Source organism: Perissodus microlepis, chromosome 17, assembly GCF_051167445.1.
Source record: "Perissodus microlepis isolate ML-2025 ecotype Zambia chromosome 17, ASM5116744v1, whole genome shotgun sequence".
In the NCBI taxonomy this organism is placed as follows: Eukaryota; Metazoa; Chordata; class Actinopteri; order Cichliformes; family Cichlidae; genus Perissodus; species Perissodus microlepis.
In genome coordinates, this window is record NC_140477.1 from 8,303,227 (window position 1) to 8,326,436 (window position 23,210).

Sequence of the window (23,210 nt, forward strand, 5' to 3'; positions counted from 1 at the left end):
AAAAACAGAAAGCGGAAGGAACAACGGCGTGGTGAAAATCTGTAACAATCAGAAACACCATGCATCCTGTAGTTAGAATTTTCAAAATGAAAAACAGTTCAATATTTATACATTCTGGCTTCAGGCGTGGCTGGAGGGGATCTTTAAAATGCAGCTATGAATCAATTGAATTATTTTTATTTTAATATTCTCTAGGTCCATCTTTTTGATGATTATTTTAAAACTTAAAACCGCCCATAAACTCGAAATAGATGTATTTGGTGTATTTATGCTTATAGAAACTTCTCAAAGACCATCTCATTCCTTCATTTTTTTAAACTGAATGAAATTAATATTTGAAATACCTCAAGACCTACTGGTGATCATCATCATTAACCCATGAATGAGTTTTTATGGTTTCTTATAACCTCGAACAGCTGTACAGCAAAGTGATAAAAGGGGTAAATTAAACTAAAAAGAGCTCATATCAGCCTATAGGGAGAATAAAGTTCAAGTGAAAAAAAAGACAAAAGGTGGGAAAAGAGCAGGTACAACACATTTTTTTGATAACCATTTTTTTGATATCAAGATAAATCGGAAAAAAAATGTGTTTCTACCTTTGTATCATCTTCTAAAAACATAACAAAACAATCTTTACGTTAGTGATATCTAGACCTATTCAGAAGATTAAAAATAATGAGCATCTGCCTAATAAGGGGAATAAATCAATCATCTTCTGAAACCAGACTTCTGTGTACAGTTAATGTGCTGTTGTGATTTCCACATCACTAATTCCACAGAGGTATTCTAGGTGTTTTCACTCACTTTTGCTTCTTCACGTTAAATGTGCATGGTGTTCGTCACTATCCAACATTGACCTGCCTTTTTACTTTCACCTGTTGAAGGTGAGACAACTTTCACCATTACTATTCTTACAGGTGAAAGAATCTAGTATGTGATGTTCTGTACACTGGGTTTATGAATTAAAATATTTTCACGTGCAGGGTCTTTAATTAAGATTTACTCGAATTCCTACAATAAATCAATCAATAAATCAAGCAACGGTGCAGGTCCAAAAGCTTATGTTGGAGCTGTATTTGATGGCCAATACTGCCCTCATCTGCTCATCTTGAGAACTGCATGTAAGAGCGCTCAACGCGCAATCTAGCCGAGTGATTCCGGATATACACGACGAACGTCGGAGTTTCGGTGTGACGTATGCGCCCGCCCCCGAGTCCCCGCCCCTTCCCCCGCCCGTTCTCTATGCCCGTCCTTCCCCCTTCCAGGCTACACACAAGGCTGGAGAGTCTCCGGCAGCACGGCGCGTAACACAACCTACTGACAGCTGCGACTCACAACCAAGGAGGGAAAAGATGGAGCACAGAGACACCGACTTCAACATATTGCTAGCGACCGATTCATACAAGGTACGGTACCCGTGATGGTCTCGGGCGAACGAGGCATTAGGTGAAGGGAGAGTCGTTAAGAGTGAAAATTGACAAAGTCAAGGTGGTTTCATCATCAGTCCCAAGGCCATCACACTGTTCTGTGTGGCCGGTATCCATCGGTTCACCGCAGGCCAAATTAGTTGGGGGAGGGAGAAGAGGGCTGGTACAACAGAGACGGTGTACCACATTCACAATGCAGGCATCCTTTTTTCCCCTAGATTTCATGTAAGATCGCTATTACCATACCAGCCCCCCCCCCCTCGGATTGCTAGTGATAGTGGTCCGCAGCTAGCTGAGTTAGCTAGCTAGCGCATAGGGAGCGCAAGAGAGAGATGAAGGGTATTGATATTAAAAAAAAGCTAGTATTAGCCCCTAGCTAGCAAGTGCTGTATGAACTGCACATGGGCAAAAGCTCAGTCACACTAGCTCGACGTCGTGTTAGCCACTATAGGGCTAGCTCGCACCACTCATAATGCAATTCATGACTTACGAGAAAACAAAAACGAAAGTTAAAAAGGAATCACAAGGCAGCTAGACTTTCAAAGCGGGTTTGTGATGTTTGGCAGTGGGTGAGGGTTGTAAGGGTTTATACACTGGCTAACGACAAGAAACAACCCGCTGATAACCAACAATATAAACAGAGGACAAATGATCTTAGAGTATTGTTTAAGCTCACGTAGCAAGTGGTTGCCTGGACGGCTGCCAGGTCAACTGCCACATGACACCATTCAGCAATTCGGTGATGCTGATGATAGGCAGGAAGCCCAAGTACCTCGACTAAAACCTAGGCTCAGACTGAGATCAGAGCTGTACACCAGTTGAGTGAATGAACAAAAAACTTGGTAATGTAGTCTAATGATACAAACTAACATCTTAAATGTGTGTGTACATGGATGTACTTTCATTGTGTTATCACTTGTTAAAATGTGTTTCATTTACTACCACTGTGTGAATCTCTGATTAACATTCTGTCTTTTGCGAGCCTGGCTTTTCTGCCATATTCATTTTATACAGGAAAAAACCCAAAGAGGTGTGTTTTCATTAAAAAAAAATCCTTTTAGCTATAAAATGTCAGAAATATACTAATGTTAGTGTGGTTTAATTTGCCTACAGCATATCTCTTAAGTGTGCTGTTCAGTTTTACTTCAACATTTCATGTTCTGTACCCATATATATCAGCTGCATTGCCATATCATAATTTTTTTACTAAGGAAATAAAAAAAATCTTCACTTAAATACCTGCAAAATCTCCCGTCGGTGTGTAAATACAGTCACACCTTACCTTTCATTTCATCCAAATGAGTGGTTTTGGTTTCATTACAGTTTAACTTTCACTATAGAAAAAATGAAAGTAAGCGTATACCTGATTCTAGAAGTATTGATCGATTGGGATTATCGATGAACAGCCAGTACCACTGCTGACTAGTGTTAAGTGGATGTATATGTATATTATATAGTGTGGGTGTTTTTGGGTTTTTTTTGTGTTTTTTATGAGCAGAAACATCCCTTTGGAAGAGGTGGCGGTTTCGTGTTGAGTGGTTTCTATAAAGTCTTAGCTTTCTGGCACCTCCTTTCATTTTAAACTAAGTCTAAAGTATCTGGATTGACTACCTTAATAAAGGGCATATGTAGTTAACCCCTTTATGAGACATCTACAGGGAAACTCAGTCTAGAGTATCGGATATTTCCTGATGCAACAATTACATCAAGTCCATTAAATCCTCCCACAGAGCTCATATTTCATTGATCCAACTTTATTCAAGTTATTGGAAAGCAAAAAGTAGATTTTAAACAAAGACCCAGCATTTTCTGCTCCGCTTCACCACAATGTCAAAAATCAGAATACAGCCGACACACATTTCCATTCATAGAAAACAGTTTTTCCTTGTAACTTAAGAAAGCTCACGAAGAGCTGCATAATATCAAATAGAAGAAGGCTACAGATGTTTTTGTTAGGTAGCAACAAAGTGTGCTCAAAGTAAAGCACAGCATTGTGTTAGAAGTCATGTTTTCAGTCAAGTAGTGATAGTTAAAGCCCAGGGAGAAGCAGCAAATGCCTGACAAATGACAGTACAGATAAATGTCTCCTCACTGCAGTGCAGGCAAGTTTTACTTGTGTTGCAACACCTGTCACCCAGCTTTACCTTGTATGTGTAGCTTGGCCGTGCATGACCACAAGAGAAAGGTTAATTCAAAGAAATGCTCGGTGGTCTCTCAGAACAACTGAAGGCACACACAGGACATAAAAACAAACTCCACCTGAGCACCTTAGTGTTTTGTGTGCTTGAATTCAAAAGCAAACTCTCTGTCCCAAAGGCACGCCGGCCTATTGTCTGGAAGCATTCAAAAAATCTCTGCATGTTCGACAGGGAGGAGTTATATTGTGTTCTATTATTAGCACAAGAAAAGCCACATTAGTTTGTCACCATGTGACCACATTTGCATATTACACTCTTCTGACCCTTAAATCCAGAGTGAATGGTGGTGAGAAAGTAAGCAGGGATCCAGGGTCTTACATTAAAGTATCTGGGGTTTCATTATAGCACTTCTTTCTTTTTTTTTTTTTAATGCATCCCCTTGCTCTTATTTTGAAAGTTCGGGTCCTACTGTCCGGCTTTACCCGGCACTTCCTGCTTCATATTTCCTAATCAGAATTGTTGATACCTTTCACCTGGTTCTCCAGCGTGTCTTTTGTCCCGTGATTGGACAGACCAACTGCATGTGTTGTTTGCGTCTTTGAAAACTGGCTGCAAGCTGAAAAGCCACTTCAACAGAGAACTGTTTCACGTGCCACTACAGAGAGGTGATCAAGCCCAGTGTTGCAGAGTTGGATTTTATCTTTGGGAGCAGACTAACTGAACTGTCAGTATGTGTTGTTCTATTATTTGTCTTTGAATTGAACTCTTAACTTCAGGTAATGGGACAGTGCCCTGCATGTACTGCATTTCACGCGTGGTGATGATGGAAAAGGTTGTGGTAATAGATTTAAGGAACTTTTGTGAAACGTCCAAGCGTTTTCACAAGGCTGCCTTCATCATCTCCTTCCCAGTCTCGAAAGAGCAAAGGAGGAATTACTTGATGTTTATAGATGGCAACTTGTGTGTGAGAAAATTACTGACATTGCATTAACTTTCTGCGCTGTCATAGACGATCAGCGTCAGTGTATATGTTTGGTGTTTTTGATTTTAAGTATCCTGGAATCATTACACCCTCAGTTAGCTCAGTATCATCAGGGTTTTAAAGGAGGAAGGAAGGAAAAAGAGGAAGCAGATGACAAACCCCAAACCTTACGTCAGTTGCGTTTGTGTCTGATCAGTTTTTTCAGTACAAAACCCAGACTGAATAAGCTTGTCATTGTATAATGAGTACTCAAAATATCATATCCTCAAATTTATGAACCCAGAGCCTGCTTACCAGTTATTCATATATGAAAATAGTATGATTTACTTAACAAACATCTCCTTAGAGTTAAGAGGTACTGATAAGTGATGGCACTCTGTGGTTCTACCACTACATGCACCTCCTTCCATTACTGATACTGTTACTGTAAAACTGAATTGTGTAACTCAGTCGTTGGTCTTGTTTGTCGTAATTAGGTTCATGTTACAATAGATGGATGTTTTATAATCAAATATTCATGTGTGTCCTCTGCTGACATTTAATAATATTGGACGTACTGCTCGTGCTTTGAAACTGTGATTAGTTTTGCCATTCTAAAGCATTGGTTGTGTGTTTGTGTGTGTATACAGTGGGTGCCAGTGAATATGTACACACGTGGTTGTACTCAGTGTCATGTTAAGTGTCTTGACTCTATTTTGAGTCCTCAAAAGCCCAGAGGAAAGGACACATATGGGGGTCAGAGTAACTGAGTGGTTCATTGACATTTATCTCATCTATACTCAATGTGGGTATCAAGAAGTTTTGTATCTTACTGTATATTTAATGTCTTGATGCATGCTCAGTAATCCGGGTAAGGAACGCCCGAAAAGTTGATTCTCTTCTTCTGGATGTAGCGTTTTCAGTGGGAGAAACATTTTGTCACTCATCCGAGTGACATCTTCAGTCTCAGCTGACTGCAGGTTTCCCCAAACTTTTAAAGAGTGTATTAGCATGTTGACTGAAACTAGCCCAATGAATGAACAATGGGCTGTGAGGTCAGTTCTTGACCTTTTATATGGATATTGTCATCACCATTGATCAACAACCACTGATCAATAGCCACGAGTATCATTCACAGAGAGTTGGGGAATGGCTGCAATCACAGCGTTGTAAGATGGCGAAAGATGTTCAGAGATAGCCTTTTTCTTTTCACGTAAATGGCCTCCTTGACTCCGCGCTCAAACCAGCATTCCTCCGTGTCCAGGATGTGTACATCCTCATCACTGAAAGAGTGGCCACTGGCCTGTAGGTGTGAATAGATTGTAGTCCTGGCTTGACGAATTAGCTCTTCTGTGTTGCCAGATGTTGTTTGGTCATGGTCATGACCCTTTGCATATTAATGATCAAGATAAAGAACCACCAAACTTGGAAAAAGTGGGAGTCAAACTGGAAATGGAGAACATTCTTTTAGAGTTTCACTAATGCTTATCAAGTAGTTAGTGTTTTCAGAAAAGTCAGCGTACAAACTGCACGCAAGCTGTTAGTGACCAAAACCATCGCAAGGTTTTTTTTGGGTGCAGCGCTGTAAACTCCTTTGTGAATCAATTTCACATCCTAGCGAAAGCAAACGGCCTACTGCAATCACTTGCCAACCTGTCAGCAATCAAACTTTTCCCTAGCAACTGAAGGCTACCACTGAGTCTGCACTGTCTATGGGTTTTTGTGACTGGGCCTTAGCAATCAGTTTCATAGCAACAACTCGCCAACTGGTCATTGAGTACTTATTTTTCCTTGGTGACTAGTGTTTACCAAGGCGATCACCAGCCGGTCTCTAGGTATGTTTGATCGGAGTCTAATGTCTAACAATAATAAATGACTCTTGCTTGTACTGTGACTTGTACTTTGACTGTGTACACATTAGGTTCTTGTGTGACACATGATGAGGCAGGAATATAATTTCTAAATGTAAGTGCACTTCAGTTGTGGTAGGAGCGTTGCTGTTAGGAGTTAAACCTTTAGTGCACTCTGGAAATCCATTAGCTCATTTAGGGATTTAATTAATGACTGATGGCTACCACTGACTATGTATCGTCTCCTTTTTGTGAGACTGTATCATATGGGTATGATAGTAGAGTCTGTTATTGAAACATGTCTGGACTTGCCTTAAGCTGTTGACTTGATTGCAGACACTGGGGATTCAATTTTCACTAGAAGTGCACATAAAGCTCCAAACAACTGTTTTATAGAGAAAATGCGTATGTGTGAGAGACAAATTCGACTTCTTTCTCCCTGAATGTGATTTTTTTTTTTTTTTTTTTTTTTTTTTTTTTTTTTTTTAATGCGTGACATTGAAACACTTTGATGAACTGAAATGTTTCATGCAATCACAAATAAGTTGTGAAAATGTGTTTATTTGGTAACAAGTTATTGATTCTATGGGATTTCTTCATTTCTGTGGAAGATAAGTTGTTTTTTCAGTTTGAAAATGCTGCAATTTTCCTTTGAAATCCCATCGACGCCCTGAAATCAAGCAGGGTGTTGGTCATATTGCGTTGGTCCAAATTCCGGGTACACTAAATATTTTGCACAATCTTAAAACACATTGAGATAAAATCAGTTCCTTCGAATGGTGGGCTTGTGCAGTATTGTACAGTGCAAAATGTACAAGATACATTGTGAAACTGGGCTACAGTACAGGCCCATTGCCTCTTGACACTAATGATAAAATCTAGATGAGTCATTTTGCACAGCTGGCATGTTAACACATGCATACTAAATAAAAAATAAAGTAGTTAGTGATCACGTTTGGATGGGGTTTGACTCAACTTAGAAGTGAGTACACCTTCACCTATGTATTTCAGACTGAAATAAGATAAATTGGAGATGTTTTCTTAGTGTTCCTGGATCCAGAAATTTATTCATGCATGGTGTCTAGGGAATTTTCAGCTGTGGCAGAGGTATGCGGTATCAGACTGCTCTTGTTTTAGTTTTCTCCTAACCCGGTTAAACTGGTTAGTCATTGTTTGTGGCCAGTCTAATTTGTCTTGTGCTCTGTTTTGGCAGGTAACGCATTATAAACAGTACCCCCCCAACACGAGTAAAGTGTACTCTTACTTCGAGTGCCGCGAGAAGAGGACAGACCCCAGCAAAAACAGAAAAGTCAAATATGACAAAACTGTCTTTTATGGCCTACAGTACATCCTGCACAAATATCTAAAAGGTAAGTTTGGCTTTTGTTTAAGTAAAAGCTCTGTAGCCAGACTAAACGAGTCAACATGACCTTGCAACTAAGTCCAAGCTTCTCAATGGCAAATAAACACAGATGGGAGGGAGTCTGGTCACATGCAGCCACCGCGTTGTGATGTTTGCGTAAATAGAAGTGCTTCCAGTCTACTTAAATTAAGTAAGGGTTTGTATAACAGTTCAATACTTAAATCACATAACCAAGACATGGAAGCATTTTGAACCAGCTGTGCACATGATGTTATGGTTCTAGTTCTGTGAATGCAGTTTACACAACCACTATTTTGCTGTGGTCCAGCAAGCCTCAGTCTCTAGTCAGGCGAAAGATTTTTACTGGTTAATAAAAAAAATTAAGTGTAGCTGAAAAAGTCGACATCCAGACTTTGGAGGGCCTTTTACAGTACTTGATTGGTCCCTGTGGGAGCACTCTATTGTTTTGGCCTTCCCTCTACAGGGCAAGGTCAGCATACAGGGAAAGTTGCAGAGCAGTGTGCCTAAGGCTTTTCAAAGTCATTGCTTTGCTGAAGGACACTTCAGCAGGGCAGGTGGTTTCTATCGAGTCCTGCAGCAACAGTTCTTCTATTCATTTGAAAAACAGCAAGGCTGCAGCGTGCTGCTTCACATTGATTAGGCCGTACAAAACAAACATACCACAAAAGAATCCAGGTTGGGAAAGAAATGAGAAAACAAGACCAGCCTGAAATAAGCCCAAAACACTTTATGCCCTAATTAACTCAAGATGATTAACGCTGACGCTCACGTCCTGAGAGGCAAAAGAGAGGGCAAGAGAGAGTGTCGAAAGAATGCATCTCCCTCATGTCTGTTAAGCGGATTTCATGGTGTGGTAACAGAGGTGTGGAGAGAGTGCCACGGATAACAGAGAACAGAGACGGAGAGGACAAAAGCACAGCTGCTCTTTCGCTGTCCAAGGGAGAAAAGCTGGCTCGGCAGAGCGTCGTTCGGAGCACAGCGATTAGGCCATCTACCAGCGATGCATCCTCGATCCTCTAACCGAACTAATTTCATGAGCAAGTGAAAGTAAAAAAAACAGAACCTCTGTTTACCCAAAGCTACAAGAAAACCTCACCATTCAGAGAATTTAACCCGATAATGCATTGTTGAAAGAGGGTTACATGAAAGTAGCTTAGTATAAAATCTAGAAACAAAAGAAAGCAGCTAGCTCCACTTACACTTCATGATTTTATAAATATCGATAAAAATGATTGCACACAAATGTAACACTTTTTTTTTATTTCTCAGACTGTCAGACCTTTCTTTTGCATTTCCTAATAAACCACAGTATCCCCTTAGAGATCCTTTCCCATCTGTGGTATGCTGTGTTTAATAGTTTCCATGAACTAGAAACTAGTCAGACTTGAAATGAGACAAGGATGTAGTTGGTGTCACATGTTTTCCGAACAAAGATGCCTTCTCAGCAGCTTCAAACTTGATTATCGTGGTGGACAGTAGAGAAGCACACCAGTGCTGCGGTGTTTGTTTCACCAACCTTTGTCTGTACTGTCTCCCGCTTCCTCCCTTATTCCCCACCTACTTCCTGCTCTCCAGGAAAAGTAGTGACTCCAGAGAAGATTCAAGAGGCGAAGGAGGTCTACAGGGAACACTTCCAGGATGATGTTTTTAATGAGAAGGGGTGGACTTATATTTTGGAGGTAAGAGATTACTGAAAGGTTTTTGTGTCTTTTTTCCTATATGATGAAACATTTTTTATAGGTATATTTGTAGACAGGTTTCCTAAACAATACAGACTGTTTCAGGAAATGGTTTATTAAGGAAAAAACTGTGTGTACATGTAAACAAGCACATCGTAATGTTACCACATGAAACACTGTGGTGTTGATGTGTCGTGTATCAGAGAAGGTAGAGGTCACCAGGAGATTTGGTGTGTTGCTAGAAAACTGTTTTAAGGCAATTTTTTTATAATTAAAAACTAGAGTTGTTTAAAAAAAATCATTACTAAAAAGGACGCCTCTATCAGATGCTCGTTTGCAGCAGTACAGATGCAAAACTGTCATGTTCTCCTCCGGTTGACACACATCACAGTACCAGACCAACAGGAACACACACTCAGTCCCTCCCCCTCACTAGCAGCACTATATGAGGAATTCTGAGGGGTCAGTAAAGCATCAGTTTCAACAACATTTATCTATTAAATAGTTAATTTGAATGGTACGTGTTAGCCTTAGCCATCTAACTATTAGCAATTATCAGTTAGTCAAAGTAGTGGCTACGGCTAATAATAAAATAATATCGTTAATGTTGTTGCTAGGAAGCAAACATTAAATCTTCTCTGTGTCTGTAATGTTAATACATTGTTCATTTCACTGGATAATGTATTATTTGTGTGTAGAAGGTGTTAGGTTTAACAGACGCAAAGAAAAGTCTAAAGTCTACTAACAAATAAACAAAAATAGTAAGAACCTACTTTACAGATTCCACTCTAACAGCAATTAAAATATAGTCCTGAGCCAAGTACAGCACTACCTCAGGCAACCAAAAGTACAGTTTTTTGGCTTTTGTTTTTTCTGATAGAAATGTGTACCTTACTGTTATGTTATGTCCTCGATGGAATTTGTTTGTTTTTTTTTTTCTTTTTTGTTTGTTTGTTTTATTTAAACTGAATTATGCAAACCTAATCGACAATTTAAAACTATGGAAATGAATATAATACTTCCCTTTAATTTACTTTTCCCTCCAAGTAAATGGCTTACCTCTGAAAATCTTTTGCCATAGCTTAGATATAAATCTGTTAATATATCCAGGAAAGTGATGCTGGTAACCTTATATATATTTGTGTGCATTTCTTTGTGTTTACAGAAATACAACGGACACCTGCCCATTGAAATCAAGGCGGTGCCAGAGGGGAGTGTCATTCCTCGAGGCAATGTTTTGTTCACAGTGGAGAGCACAGACCCTGAATGCTACTGGCTCACTAACTGGGTGGAGGTATGTTTGGTTCATGGACACGGGTCAGGGTGGGATCTGAGAGGGCCCTGACATGACATGTTTTATTCATTTATGGATTTGATGTGTACTTTTTATGTGTAATCTATAACAAAAAACAGAATTTTGACTGTTGTTTAAATCTGTCTTGTGGGGTTCTGTTGCTTTTCAGTGTAATGCTAAATCACAGGAGAACCCCTTCACAGTGTAACTACTGGAAGAGCTCTATCAAGTTAAAAGCCCTCGTAAATTTCATACCCCTGTGCCCTCAAATAGCAGTGAAATGTTTTATGTGCTCATCACATTGCTACTAAAACTACATTGCTGGGTTAGCAATACCATTTAATGGTTATTTGATAATTAATAGAAGAAGGAAGACATTGGCAACGTTTAGGTCCCATTTATTACAATAGAGAGGTAATAGTTTTATAAAAGCCATAATCAATTTAGTTTGGCAGCATGCCCTGCGACACTTCATGATTTCTTAAATCTCACTGAGTTGCAATTCTGCCATAGTTTATAGCTTAATACCCACTTGGAGACATACTCGTGTTACAACTGCAGCAAAAGGATAGTGGCAGGAAAATCCTTACTTGTTGCCTTTTATCAAACCCTTTCTTTCGGAAATTATTCTAAGAATGTTATTTTACATTCAAGACACTGTTAAGTCATTCAGAGTAGAGATTTCATTGAGTAGTCAAAGAATGTAGTAGTAATAGGCTCATATGGTCATTGTTGTACACTTACACTTCTTTGACACCAAAAAAAGAAGTGTAAATTGAGTTTTGTATGCTGCAGACTAAAACGGCTCAGTGGTTCTGAAAAATACACTTAATTGCTTCTTTGTTGAGACCACAGTGAAAATATTGATACCACTTTGGTGGCTCTGTAAAAGGTATGCAAAAGCCACCTACCAGCCCATTTTAAACTCATTAACTACAACATAATGCATGATCCCTTTTATTTAAAGGTCAGGTTGAGGAGCTAGCTCCACTCGAGACTATACAAGACTGCCATGAACTGATATGCTGCACCTCAACAGAATAACCTGAGCATATACTGTTAATGTGATTATTTATATCTTCAAAACAAATCTACCGATGTCAGATATATGGTGTCTAGTTCAGTTAGAGCTAGCTGGATAGCCAGGCCTGCATCACTTTTGGGTATTATTCATTGACTGTAGAATGGTATTATTGCTTTGTATATTTACAGAATTTATTGCTGTCCAAAATGAACATGACTTTTTGCTTCATGACTTAGTATCATGGAACTATGGTCACTTAGTATTTTATCTAGTAGTATTGTTAGCAAGAAAGCTAAAGTTAGCCTTGGGGCATTAATGTGGAAATTATTGATGTGGTTAGCCCTAGTTATAGCTAGGTGGCTAGCAAGCTACTGCTAGGTTTTTTAGATTAGATTATTTTTTGCTACTAAAAAAGATGATGGGGAGGGGGCTGTTGTGACCCTCAGAAGTAAAGCATGGCGCCTGTAGGTGTTGAATACCCCACTGCTGTAGTTTTCCCAGTGTTAGTCACCCATCTGATTAGATGAGATTCATTGTATAAAACCTTAACCTAATATTAGCTATCTTATAGCTAATAGCAGTATTGCTAGTTTGTAAATGTAGCAGCTGGCTAGATCATCTTAGCTTACTCCCTGGCTAAAGTTGTTTCTGGCAAAATGCTATCTTGTCTTTCTGTTCAGTGTTTGTTGGCGGTGAAAGCTTGTTGATTTGCGGACTCCATTCATTAGCTAATGTTTGCAGGTCATTGACTTTCCCAAAGTCAGTGAAGAAGCTTTTAAATAGCAGGGAAGTTCTAGTTTTTTGAGATTATATCATATTTGATTTTGTCTTGTAATGATGTCATATTTTACCTTTGTTCACAGCCAGACTACCTGTGCTTTTCCTGATTCTACTATTTGTTCTACGATGATCTAATTGGCTTTAGTTTTATTTTTTTACTACACAGAAGAATGATGTCACTATTTCCATCTAACAAATAAGCATATTTAGCAAATATCTTGTAACCAAACTGTAGGTTTCACAAATAATTCACATAAAATTCCAGAGAAAGTTAAGTAGATTTGAGTGACTTTATTCTGGTAGTTTGAGTACTACATTTTTACACTGAGCTGATCCACAGTGTGACTCTGAGATCAGGATTATCATGAACTTAATGCTGCATGAACAGGCTGTCCTCAATGACTCGGCAGAACAAGCACTTTCTTGCACTTCACTTTCACTTTCTGTTCTTCTGACTGCTGTCTTGTCTCCTGCTGTTTCTTTTTCTTTTTCACCATGTCAAACCAGTTCATAAATATCACGTTTGACTGCTCCTACAAATGAATCACGCCGTGATTAATCAGAAACGGCATTCTTTTGTTTATGTCTGTTGATGCAAAAAAGCTTTTTATAATCTATATGCACACACTTACCAGCACATTAGTATGTTCAGAAAGTCTAATGTATCCTGAAAGTGGTCTGCATTTGGAGCTATTATGTGACGCGCACACTCTCGACTCTGTAATGGCATAGTACTTGGAGGTCACCTACAGCCAAGAGCACTGTGACGACACGTCCACAAACCCATTTATACACACACTTGGTAAGTTTCTCTGGTTGATTTAAATACACACATAAACAGACACACACGGGGGGTCATTCTTCATGGCTGTGAAGTAAAATTAGCCACAGACTGGTGTCCTTGAGCTGCGTCACTAGGTCATACTCTATTTATCTCTTTCCCTTTCACTCTTGCTGTCCCTTCTTGTTTCGCTTTTCTCATTTTCTTCTTTGTCACATAATTTTTTCCCCCTTTCTTCTCTATTGCTTTCTTGTCCTTTTTATTTATTTATTTTTTGCCATTACCTTCCCCATTCTCATCCCGCTCTGTGGTTCCTTATCGCCGTCCATTTTGTTCTGGGACATTGACAGAGTAGTTGTGTTGTTGTTGTTGTGTGTAGGGTGTGCATTCCTTCTTAGTGTTGCTTTTACTGCCCCTCCATTTTACCGTGGCAGAAAGTATCCTTTACAAACTGTCGCCTGACAATGACAATGATAGAAAAATTGCAGTGTAACAATGCTTACACTGTACTTAATCTGTTACACACAACTGTAGAATTGGTTATAACTACTACATGCCCATGCTACAGTGTTGTTTGATCTGTTTGTGCAGTTGGCAAACCGATACTCTTAATCACAGTGAAAAAAGTTGCAAAAAAGATGGCGTTTGTATGATTAAAAACAGGCATTTTAGCACCCCGCTAGGTGTGTATCATTTGGCTTTTGTAGATAAAAATGACATAAGATGCTTTTATAAGGTATAATATGTGTATAAAGGCTCAAAACAGGGTGATTAAGCCTGTTGCCATGCAACACAATGCCATCTTGACATCATAAAATCTCATGCATAACTTCTAAGATATAAATTAGATGTCACTGTTGTGAAATAAAAAATGATACGGTTCTTTTAAACAGTGTTATAAGTGCATAAAAGCTACCAGTGGGTCATTTTAACCTGTTCCTTCTAGGCAACAAAAGGACATGATAATGTGTGATATAAATAAGAACTTTCAGCGGCCTGTGCAAAGTTTGGTTGCTCAACTGCTTATAGTCGAGGATGAGTTTGCGGACAAGGAAACAAACACGCACATGCGCACAGAGTTTTTGTTTTATTGTAAGAAATTTACAGCTCAAGCTTTATGTGTACCTCTATGAAGACATGAGTTCCAGAGGTGGAGAGTGGGGATATTTTGGTCTTCCTGAAACCCCTACAAGAGCTATTTAAGTGCTGAGACTCGTTTTAAAGGTTAAGGCTAGCATTAGCATTAAAGGACAGGGTCGGGGTCTAAATGTCCTCGCAGAGATAGCCTTACAAATGCATGTCTGTGTACGTACGCATGGACTTTGGACTTTCTTTGGCAGTCACATGAGTCCATATTATGGAATTATAATTAGGCTGAGGATGCATGTGACCTGCTCAGTGTTATAAGGTAGAAACACACAGCATAGTGTTAGGAGGCACAAAGAGTGTGAGCTGGGTAAACAGAGAATTTTTATAGCCTTAGTTATATTTAGAGTTTTAGTCTTGCTTGGTGTCTTTATCTGCTGTTAATGAGGTTCAGCCTACATAGCATAGTACTTGGTTGTCATTCCTAACATGAAATGTTTAAATCGCAGTATGCGGTTACATAGTGTTAGTTTAGCGCTCTTGTTCATAATCCTCTTGTCACCATATTCCACAGGTTTCTCTTTCTATCAAACTTTCTGCATCATCTGTTCTTACCGCAGCTTAAATCTGATGATTGCTTTGACAAAATGGATTTTGAATTTACAAGGAGGAGAGCTTTAGAAAGCGAGGGCAAAACACTGACTGGCAGATCTTCACAGAATCACGCTCTATGCTTCAGACTGCAGGAACTATGTATTCCTAAAATTTCCCAGGTGGTGGAGAGTACAGATAAGCCACTTGTTTTCATATTAAAGTCATTGACTGTGGTCCAGAGTTGACATGAAGCAACAAGGAATGTACTTTTCCCAGAGTTTGTCTTTGGTGAATGAGCAGGCCGCTGTGATCCCTCTGAGCCTGTTAGTTTTGGGTTTTAGTACCATTTAAATATTGGGAAAGCAGAAGAATTGGGCCAGACATTCACCGGTCTGTTGCCTGCAGGGGAAAAAAAATTGACTATGCTTGCTTTTTTCTTTTTTGCTTACCATTAACTGTTATGAATATTTAGTCCGATAACCTGATTGTTTGCTATAATAAATGCACGTGGAAAAACTCGGAGCATAATGACACCCTGAAAAAGTTATAAATATCCAGTAAAGTGAACTGAACTCTCCTTTTCTTTCTCCATCAGACCATCCTGGTTCAGATCTGGTATCCCATCACTGTGGCGACCAACTCTAGAGAGCAAAAGAAGATCCTTGCCAAGTACCTCTTAGAGACTTCGGGGAATTTGGAGGGGCTGGAGTATAAACTACATGACTTCGGATACAGAGGCGTGTCCTCACAAGAGGTATGGAGAAAGCTAAAGGATTTAAATCTGGTTAATTTAAGGACAAGGACATTAAAGCTCATCAGAGATTTCAAAAACAAAGAAAATTAAGACTTGGTCTAGTCCACATTTTGCTATCCCTTGCAAACGCAAGGTTTGAACAGGAGGTGGGCGGGGCTTCTCTGCTCAAAGCCATCAAAGAGCATCTGCAATTGCAAATCTATAAATGAGAAAATAAGGGGAAACATATTATTTCCACTTTAAGGTTGTTTACAGCACTTCAAGGTCCCTAACCCCCACCCTATCCTCTTTATTCACAGACTGCTGGCATAGGAGCCTCCGCCCATCTGGTTAACTTCAAGGGCACAGACACAGTCGCTGGCATCGGCGTCATTAAGAAGTACTATGGCACCAAGGACCCTGTGCCAGGCTTCTCAGTGCCCGCTGCCGAGCACAGGTACACCCACGCTTTACTTTACTGGCCTTATTTATTTAGTGTTAATCTGTAAAGGACTTTATGTTCCTGCTTAGAGATGGAATATTTGTCTGTGCAGTGTACCGTTCTGAGCTGTGTTTTATTGCAGATACGACCGCACAGTTTACAGAGATTTACTTCCAGACTCCATGTAATGACGGGTGTCTGAGAAACACTGCTTTCAAGGGACTCCAAAGATTTGCACAAACTTTAAGCAGCTCATGCAGGTTGCTAAATTACTGCACACAGTTTTAATTATCTGCATTTAGGCCACACATTCACCTGTTCTCTTGGAAAATCTCAGCTGTCTTCATCTGTATTGCTGCTTTTGATGAAATGGTGCACAGTTTGGCCAAGAGCCCGCTCTGAAATCCAGCTTTTCATCCACAGAGAAGGAAACTCGCTTCAAATAACACCTAATTATGTGCCAAAGCTGTTGATGTAGAGATGTTTGTCAGCCAGAGTGAATATTTATTCAACATTTGGCTCATGATGGTGTTAATTTTCTCTCCTGACTTGTGCTTGGTCACCCTCGCAGTCATTATCTGGTTCATCTATTTCATTCGGTGAATGGTGCTGTGATTAACTGGAAGTGAGAGTTTTGATTGGCTGCTGCCCCGGCGCACATCTCTCTCCATTTATCCTGCTTACAGACACCTCTCCCTTTCTGTTTCGCTCTCATGCGCACACACACAGCAGCTTCCTACTGGCCGCCAGCGCTGTTACTGCTGCACCAGCGCACCCTTCTTCCCCAAACCAGTGCATTGTGGGATAGTGGCTGGAGTTGTTATAGCAACTGTTATGCAATGGCCTCCCTCCTGAAATCGGTTTCGTTTCTACCTCCTCGGTGGGAGGAGTCGCAGTGATATTCCAGAGGAAAAGGGAGGGTTGATTTTTAGAGAAAAGGTGTGTCACCCTTAGTTTGAAGAAATCAGTGCCAGCAGTGTGTGTGCACACTGCACACATTTCATGTATTGGGGTTGTGCCAAGAAGCTCAGGAGCTGCAGGCAATAAAACTAAAATTATCTTCAGGGCCAAGTTGGATTCTGGAACAACACAATGGAGAGAGCACCAAATCCTTAAAACAAAGCAACATGATCATTACAAGCATCTGCTGTCCAAGACCTAATAAGCCTAAAGTCCAGATCTTCATGTTTTTCTGCACTTTTCCATTTACCTTACCTTATTATCATGGTGCGTGATGCATTAACATTAATATTTGATGTATTCATCAGGAGCTCTGTGTGGGTTCTATTACCTTTTTCTCCTTGTCTGACTCTACACTGGTGATGCTAGGCGATGCAGAAGAACGCCAGCATCAGAAGTACACACAGCTGTTGTACAGTACCTGTAAGATCATATTTGGGCTCGTCTTAGACTAAAACCTGGAGTGCAGCGCCCTCTTCTGGACACTCTGGGACATTATCACTCGATCACTGTGTTTGGTCTTTCCTGTCTTACTCTTCTTCAGATGGATATTTAATAGCTCTGCCATTCTCTCTGCAGTACCATCACAGCGTGGGGGAAAGACCATGAAAAAGATGCCTTCGAGCACATCATCAAGCAGTTTCCCAGCGTGCCTGTGTCCATAGTCAGCGACAGCTACGACATCTACAACGCCTGCGAGAAGATTTGGGGAGAAGACCTGCGGGCGCTCATCGAGATGCGCAGCGCAGACGCCCCGCTCGTCGTTCGACCAGACTCAGGAAACCCGCTCGATACGGTTTTGAAGGTGCGGTCACACAAACAGCTTTACTTTCATTTATAGTCTTTAACCCAGCCAGGAAACTCAACTTTTCCTCTCTGTACCTCCTCCTCCATCCTCTCTTCTTTGACTGTTTACAGGTTTTGGAGATTCTAGGGAAGAAGTTTGCACCAAAGGAGAACTCTAAAGGGTTCAAGGTTCTCCCTCCTTACATTAGAGTCATACAAGGAGATGGAGTGGATATCAACACACTGCAAGAGGTACAGGCACATGGCGCCAGATGTTCAAAGTTTGAAGGCAGCAGCAAGGTTTGATTGTGTGTATTTGTTTCCCAGATTGTGGAGGGAATGAAGCAACACAGATGGTCCATTGAGAACATTACCTTCGGGTCCGGAGGGGCTCTGCTGCAGAAACTGACCAGAGATCTGCTCAACTGCTCATTCAAATGCAGCTACGTGGTCACTAACGGACTAGGGGTGAGGACCGGGTGAATGGGTCTACATTTGTTAGGTGGCTTTGTAGCTGTTTAAGTGCACTTTGTGGAAATCTTTATTTATTCATCCATGATCCCAGACAGACTTTTCAGGGATGTCCTTTCTGTTTTAGTGTGACATAGATCTTTTTGTGCTGTATCTCAGGTGAACGTGTTCAAGGATCCGGTGGCAGACCCCAACAAGAGGTCGAAGAAAGGTCGTCTGTCTCTACACCGGACCCAGAGCGGAGACTTTGTCACTCTGGAGGAGGGCAAGGGCGATCTGGAGGAGTATGGCGTGGTGAGTTCACACAAACCCTTTTCTTTACTCAATTGTTTTGATTGTTCACATGTAATTTAATTTCATACGAACACTGCCGTTCTCACTTTTTTGTTGTTGTTGTTTTGTCTTTACTCTTTCCTCCAGGACCTGTTGCACACTGTCTTTCGTAATGGGAAGATTGTGAAGACGTACACATTTGACGAAGTCAGAGACAATGCTAAGCTCAAAGAGAGCGAGCTTGAAGAGCTGCTGCACTGAGTGCAGTCCTGCTAATCCCCACATAATATCCAAACCCCCCACCCTCCAAAAAAAATATCCTTTTCCTTTCAATCTTTCACCTGTAGGCTTCCATTGTCACCTTAGAGAATGGAGGTAGTGTGCACTGTTGATAGACCCCACTTTTGAAGCCTGAGAATCCCTCAGTATGTCCCTAAAAACTCCAGATTTCCTTAAAATTCCTGAATTTTCACCCTCTGTTCTCCAGCCGAGTGGGGAAACTTTAAAAAATGCCTCAGATCAGTGACAAAGCCCTTTAGAGTCGGGGGGTAGGGGTGGGAGACAGAAGGAAAATGTGTTGTTGTGAGCAAAAGAAAAAGATGTGAGAGAAGTTGTGATTGTGATGTTAGACCATTCAAATCCTTGTGCTACTGCCCTAAGTTGATCACCAGCGCGTTGCACTGATAGGCCGGCTACATTGCAGCTTAATGAATATGTTGGTCCGGCTGCTGGTAGGAGGCGTGGCGACAGACCTTTTCCCGTGACGCCACACGCGCGAGGGCGCTTGAGATGATTGTAGGTTTTTTGAATGAGCATTTCGACGGCCGCGTGCCGAATGAACCTGAGATGAGTGAGAAAGAACCTGGCGGAAGCCACACCCACACGAGTTAACATTCTCCATGTATCCTGTACAGAACTGTTTAGAAAAAAAAATACATGTCTGAATCTACTTAGCGTTGTCTTTTATGTGAAGAAAGAAAACGATCACGGTATATCACAATGCACCGATTACACTTGGACTTAAGGAAAAATCATGAACGCTCGGACTTGGAGCACGAGTAATGAAAGGTTAATTTCCCCCACAGTTCTTGCTTTTTAGTAGTTACAATAAATAAACAAAACTAATTACAATAGGCCAATATTTAAGTCAAGTACTCCCACTGTCCCACCACAAAATTATTGGTGCATCTCTGGAGGTATATCTGATCATTTACTTACTGTTATGTTGCCCACAGCGCGTTCCCATCATGAAGGTTTGATCCACAATCCAAATCACACCACAAAAATCACAAATGGAGGAAGACGGGGCTTAATAAATCACTTTTTTTTTCTTTCTTTGTAATTCTCATTGATTTTTCAGATTCAGGTTTGATTACATTCAAATAATCATTCAGTAATAGACATTTAAATCAATCGGAAATTAAAAGGGCCCAGAGATTAGATGGTTCCCACTGAACTTTAACGAGTGGGGTTTTTTTTTTGGATTAGGTCTTCATGATGGTGAATGGCCACTCTTTGCTGTTAATCAGACCAAGAGTTGATGTGAAAAAAATATACATTGCAGAAATCGTCTTCACTGGAATGAAGAGGACAAAAACTCTATGTGTTTCTGAAAGATGACGTGCATATATGTGGCGCCTTGGCTGAGATGTTTGTTCAGTGTTGGTTCTGATGTCTTTGTGTGTGTGAATGTGAGTGTGTGTGGGGGGGGGGGTGAGAGAGACGTTTTCTTCCTTTAAACGACTGTGTGCTATTCCTTTTTCTGCAAATGTGCTTGTTTGTCGTGGGAATAAAACAACATTCTTCCCGGCCTTTTATTCTGAAAGGAGACGTTGTGACAGTCTAGTGGAGAGTTAGTTTAACTTTTTGGCAACCAAGAGGTTTATAAATAAAAAAAAATTAAAAAAGCGAGAGTACTTTCTGACACTAACATGCACCAGTCATGCATTGGTAGTCAGTGGAGCATAGTTGCTGGTCAGAAAAGCATTTCCCCTTAGTATCACTGCCTTAACTTTTGAAGGGGAGGAATGGTTTGGATTTATTGCCCTGGTGTAAATGGGGGTTTCGCTTGCTAATGCCTTTCGGAGTTGATCAACTTTCCATTCAGAGCATCTTAGCCAGATTGTGGTGGGTGTCATTTCCTGAGTTGGCCTTTTTCAGAGTGAAGGGATTTTTCTAGTAGAGCGCTAGGAGCTGGTGACATCACAGGACAAAGAAAGTTGCGTTTTTTTAATAGCAGTCGCCAAGTTGTGAAAGTACCAGAGTGACTTATCTCAGTACAGTCCACAGGAGATAAATCCTTTGGTGCTCCTCATAATTCACGTAGCGCCACCAAAAGGATTACATTTGAAGCTCTCGGGTTTGTGGACTGCCATTTGTGATTCCTTCCACGGGGTTGATTTAGTCGTAATCACATGACACTGTAATCGTGAGCGTTCTGGTAATTCAGGCTCAAAGGCACTCTCACAGAGCTGCTGCCCCGGCTGTAGGCTGTCTTGTTTAAACTTTAAAGCCTCCAGGTGGTAATTTACTCCCTGATTATTCCCGCTCTTCAGACACTCAGCTGCTTCACATTCATAACTTCACACGCTACGCCCTCTGGGAGCTCCACAGAGCCGCAGTAGCCTCACCGGAGCTATTAGAGCATCAGCGACCTCCTTTTTTTTTTTTTTTTTTTTTTTTTTTTTTTTTTTTCTTTCTTGAAGGTTTCCTCACAGACACTGACCCTGCCCCCCCCCCCCCATGTAACCAACCTTGATAACGCCTGTGATGTCACCAACTCCCATTCCTCTCCACTGGCTCAGAGCCATCGCGCTCAAACACAGACAAGCTGAGCAAATCACACACTGATACAACATCGGACCGTTATTCAATCTTCCTGTTTTGTTTTGTTTTTTTCCTTCTTCCCGCTGCTGTTATCCGTGAGGTCATATGTCATCCAGCAAATAATGAACCTGTAGTCCTTTTACATTCAGTAAAATTTTCATTTTACTATTTTGATACTGTCTCGGTTCTTACCTCAGAGAGATATTATTTTGTATGACAAAGGAAAAAAAAAAACAAAACCAATAATATGCCAGAAATCTAGCGGTAAATATCCTTATTTACAACTGATGCGGCCATACTGCCTTCTCACTTGTACATAAAAACAAGTAGTTTGACTGAAAGTGGAGAGGGCAAGTTAGGGGAGACGACCACACTTGATGAAATTATTATTTTTGTCAAAACGATCATTTTTGTACCAACAGAAGAATATCCAAAACTGCTTGACAGACCTAGCAGTGCGACTGTCGAGCTTTTAGCTTCTGTTTGTGTGGGCGTGTGGTCCGGTGGGAGTGCTCTGTGTGTGCGTGTAATGAATGAAAGTGTTTGTGGATACTATTTTTTTTTTTTTTTTTCCTCTCTCTGTTGTTGTTGTTTTACTTGTATGTATATGTTGATTGTTCCAAATTCTCTCCCAGCACAAATGATATTTTAACTAACATAACATGCTATGTTGTCAACAATACATTGATTAAAGATGCCACCCTGTCAGTTTGAAGTGCTTCATTTATCGCGCCTCCTTTTTATTCTTCCATTGATAGCGTTGGCCTTTCCAACAAGTGCCTCCGAAACGACTTAACAGCCCTAATGCAGAAACAGCTGGGAGGCTGTGTGACATGTACATAGAAACACAAAGTAGTGAATATGAAATCTTATAGAGCCGCTTTTTATTCACAGAAGAACACAGAAAACACATCACATGTTTAAAAATGAGCAAATATACCATTTTAGGAAAAGTATTGGCTCGTCACGTTCACTGAATTTGATGGCAGCGTTACAAAATACTTGCGACACGGCCATGTTTACTGCTGTGTAACGACAGTCTGGGAGCTGAAGAGACCAGCTGCTGGAATTCTGGGAGAGGAATGTTTTCCAATTCTTGTTTGAAGGCTTCAGCTGGTGAGAAGTCTGGACTGCAGGCAGTCCAATTCAGCACCCGGACTCTTCTACTATGAAGCCACGCTGTTGTAATTGATCCAGTATGCAGTTTAGCATTGCTTTGTTAAAATGTGCAAAGCCTGCCCTGAAAAACATGTCTGGATGGGAGCGCATGTTGCTCTTGAACCTGTATATACATTTCAAATTGATGGTAGATGTGCAGGCTGTTAATTCCACAGGCACTAATGGACCCCAATACCAACAGAGATGCAGGCTTACGAGCTGGATGGTCCTTCTGTACTCCAGAGGATGTGGCGTTCATGTTCTCCAAAAAGAATTTCAAATTTCAATTATCTGACCACAGACGAGTTTTCCACTTTGCTTCAATCCATTTTAAACGAGCTTTGGCCCAGAGAAGACGCCAGTGTTTCTGGATCACATTCACATATGGCTTCTTCTTTGCATGTTAGAGGCTTAACCTGTGTTAATAAACAGTGACTTCTGGAAGTGTTCCTGAGCCCATGCAGTGATTTAAAGGACAGAATCATGTCATATTTTTAATGCTGGGCTTCCTGAAGCCCCAAAGATTGCAGGTATCCAGTAATGATTTCTGGCCTTGTCCCCTC

General features: G+C 40.7%; 1 protein-coding gene across 1 annotated transcript; it reads left to right on the forward strand.

The window, feature by feature from the left end:
- The first annotated feature begins 1,257 nt into the window (after positions 1-1,257).
- nampt1 (nicotinamide phosphoribosyltransferase 1) lies at positions 1,258-22,197 on the forward strand. Its single transcript, XM_084909664.1, has 11 exons — positions 1,258-1,406; positions 7,590-7,746; positions 9,336-9,439; positions 10,605-10,733; positions 15,594-15,752; positions 16,052-16,188; positions 17,713-17,938; positions 18,052-18,171; positions 18,247-18,387; positions 18,550-18,684; positions 18,811-22,197. The coding sequence occupies exons 1-11, from the start codon at positions 1,353-1,355 to the stop codon at positions 18,922-18,924; spliced, it is 1,476 nt and encodes a 491-aa protein (XP_084765790.1). The 5' UTR covers positions 1,258-1,352; the 3' UTR covers positions 18,925-22,197.
- Positions 22,198-23,210: the final 1,013 nt, after the last annotated feature.

Coding starts and splice junctions, on each gene's coding strand:
- nampt1 (XM_084909664.1), top strand. CDS start 1,353: ATGGAGCACAGAGACACCGACTTCAACATATTGCTAGCGACCGATTCA. Junction 18,388..18,549: donor TGGTCACTAACGGACTAGGG/GTGAGGACCGGG, acceptor GCTGTATCTCAG/GTGAACGTGTTCAAGGATCC. Junction 18,685..18,810: donor ATCTGGAGGAGTATGGCGTG/GTGAGTTCACAC, acceptor TCTTTCCTCCAG/GACCTGTTGCACACTGTCTT.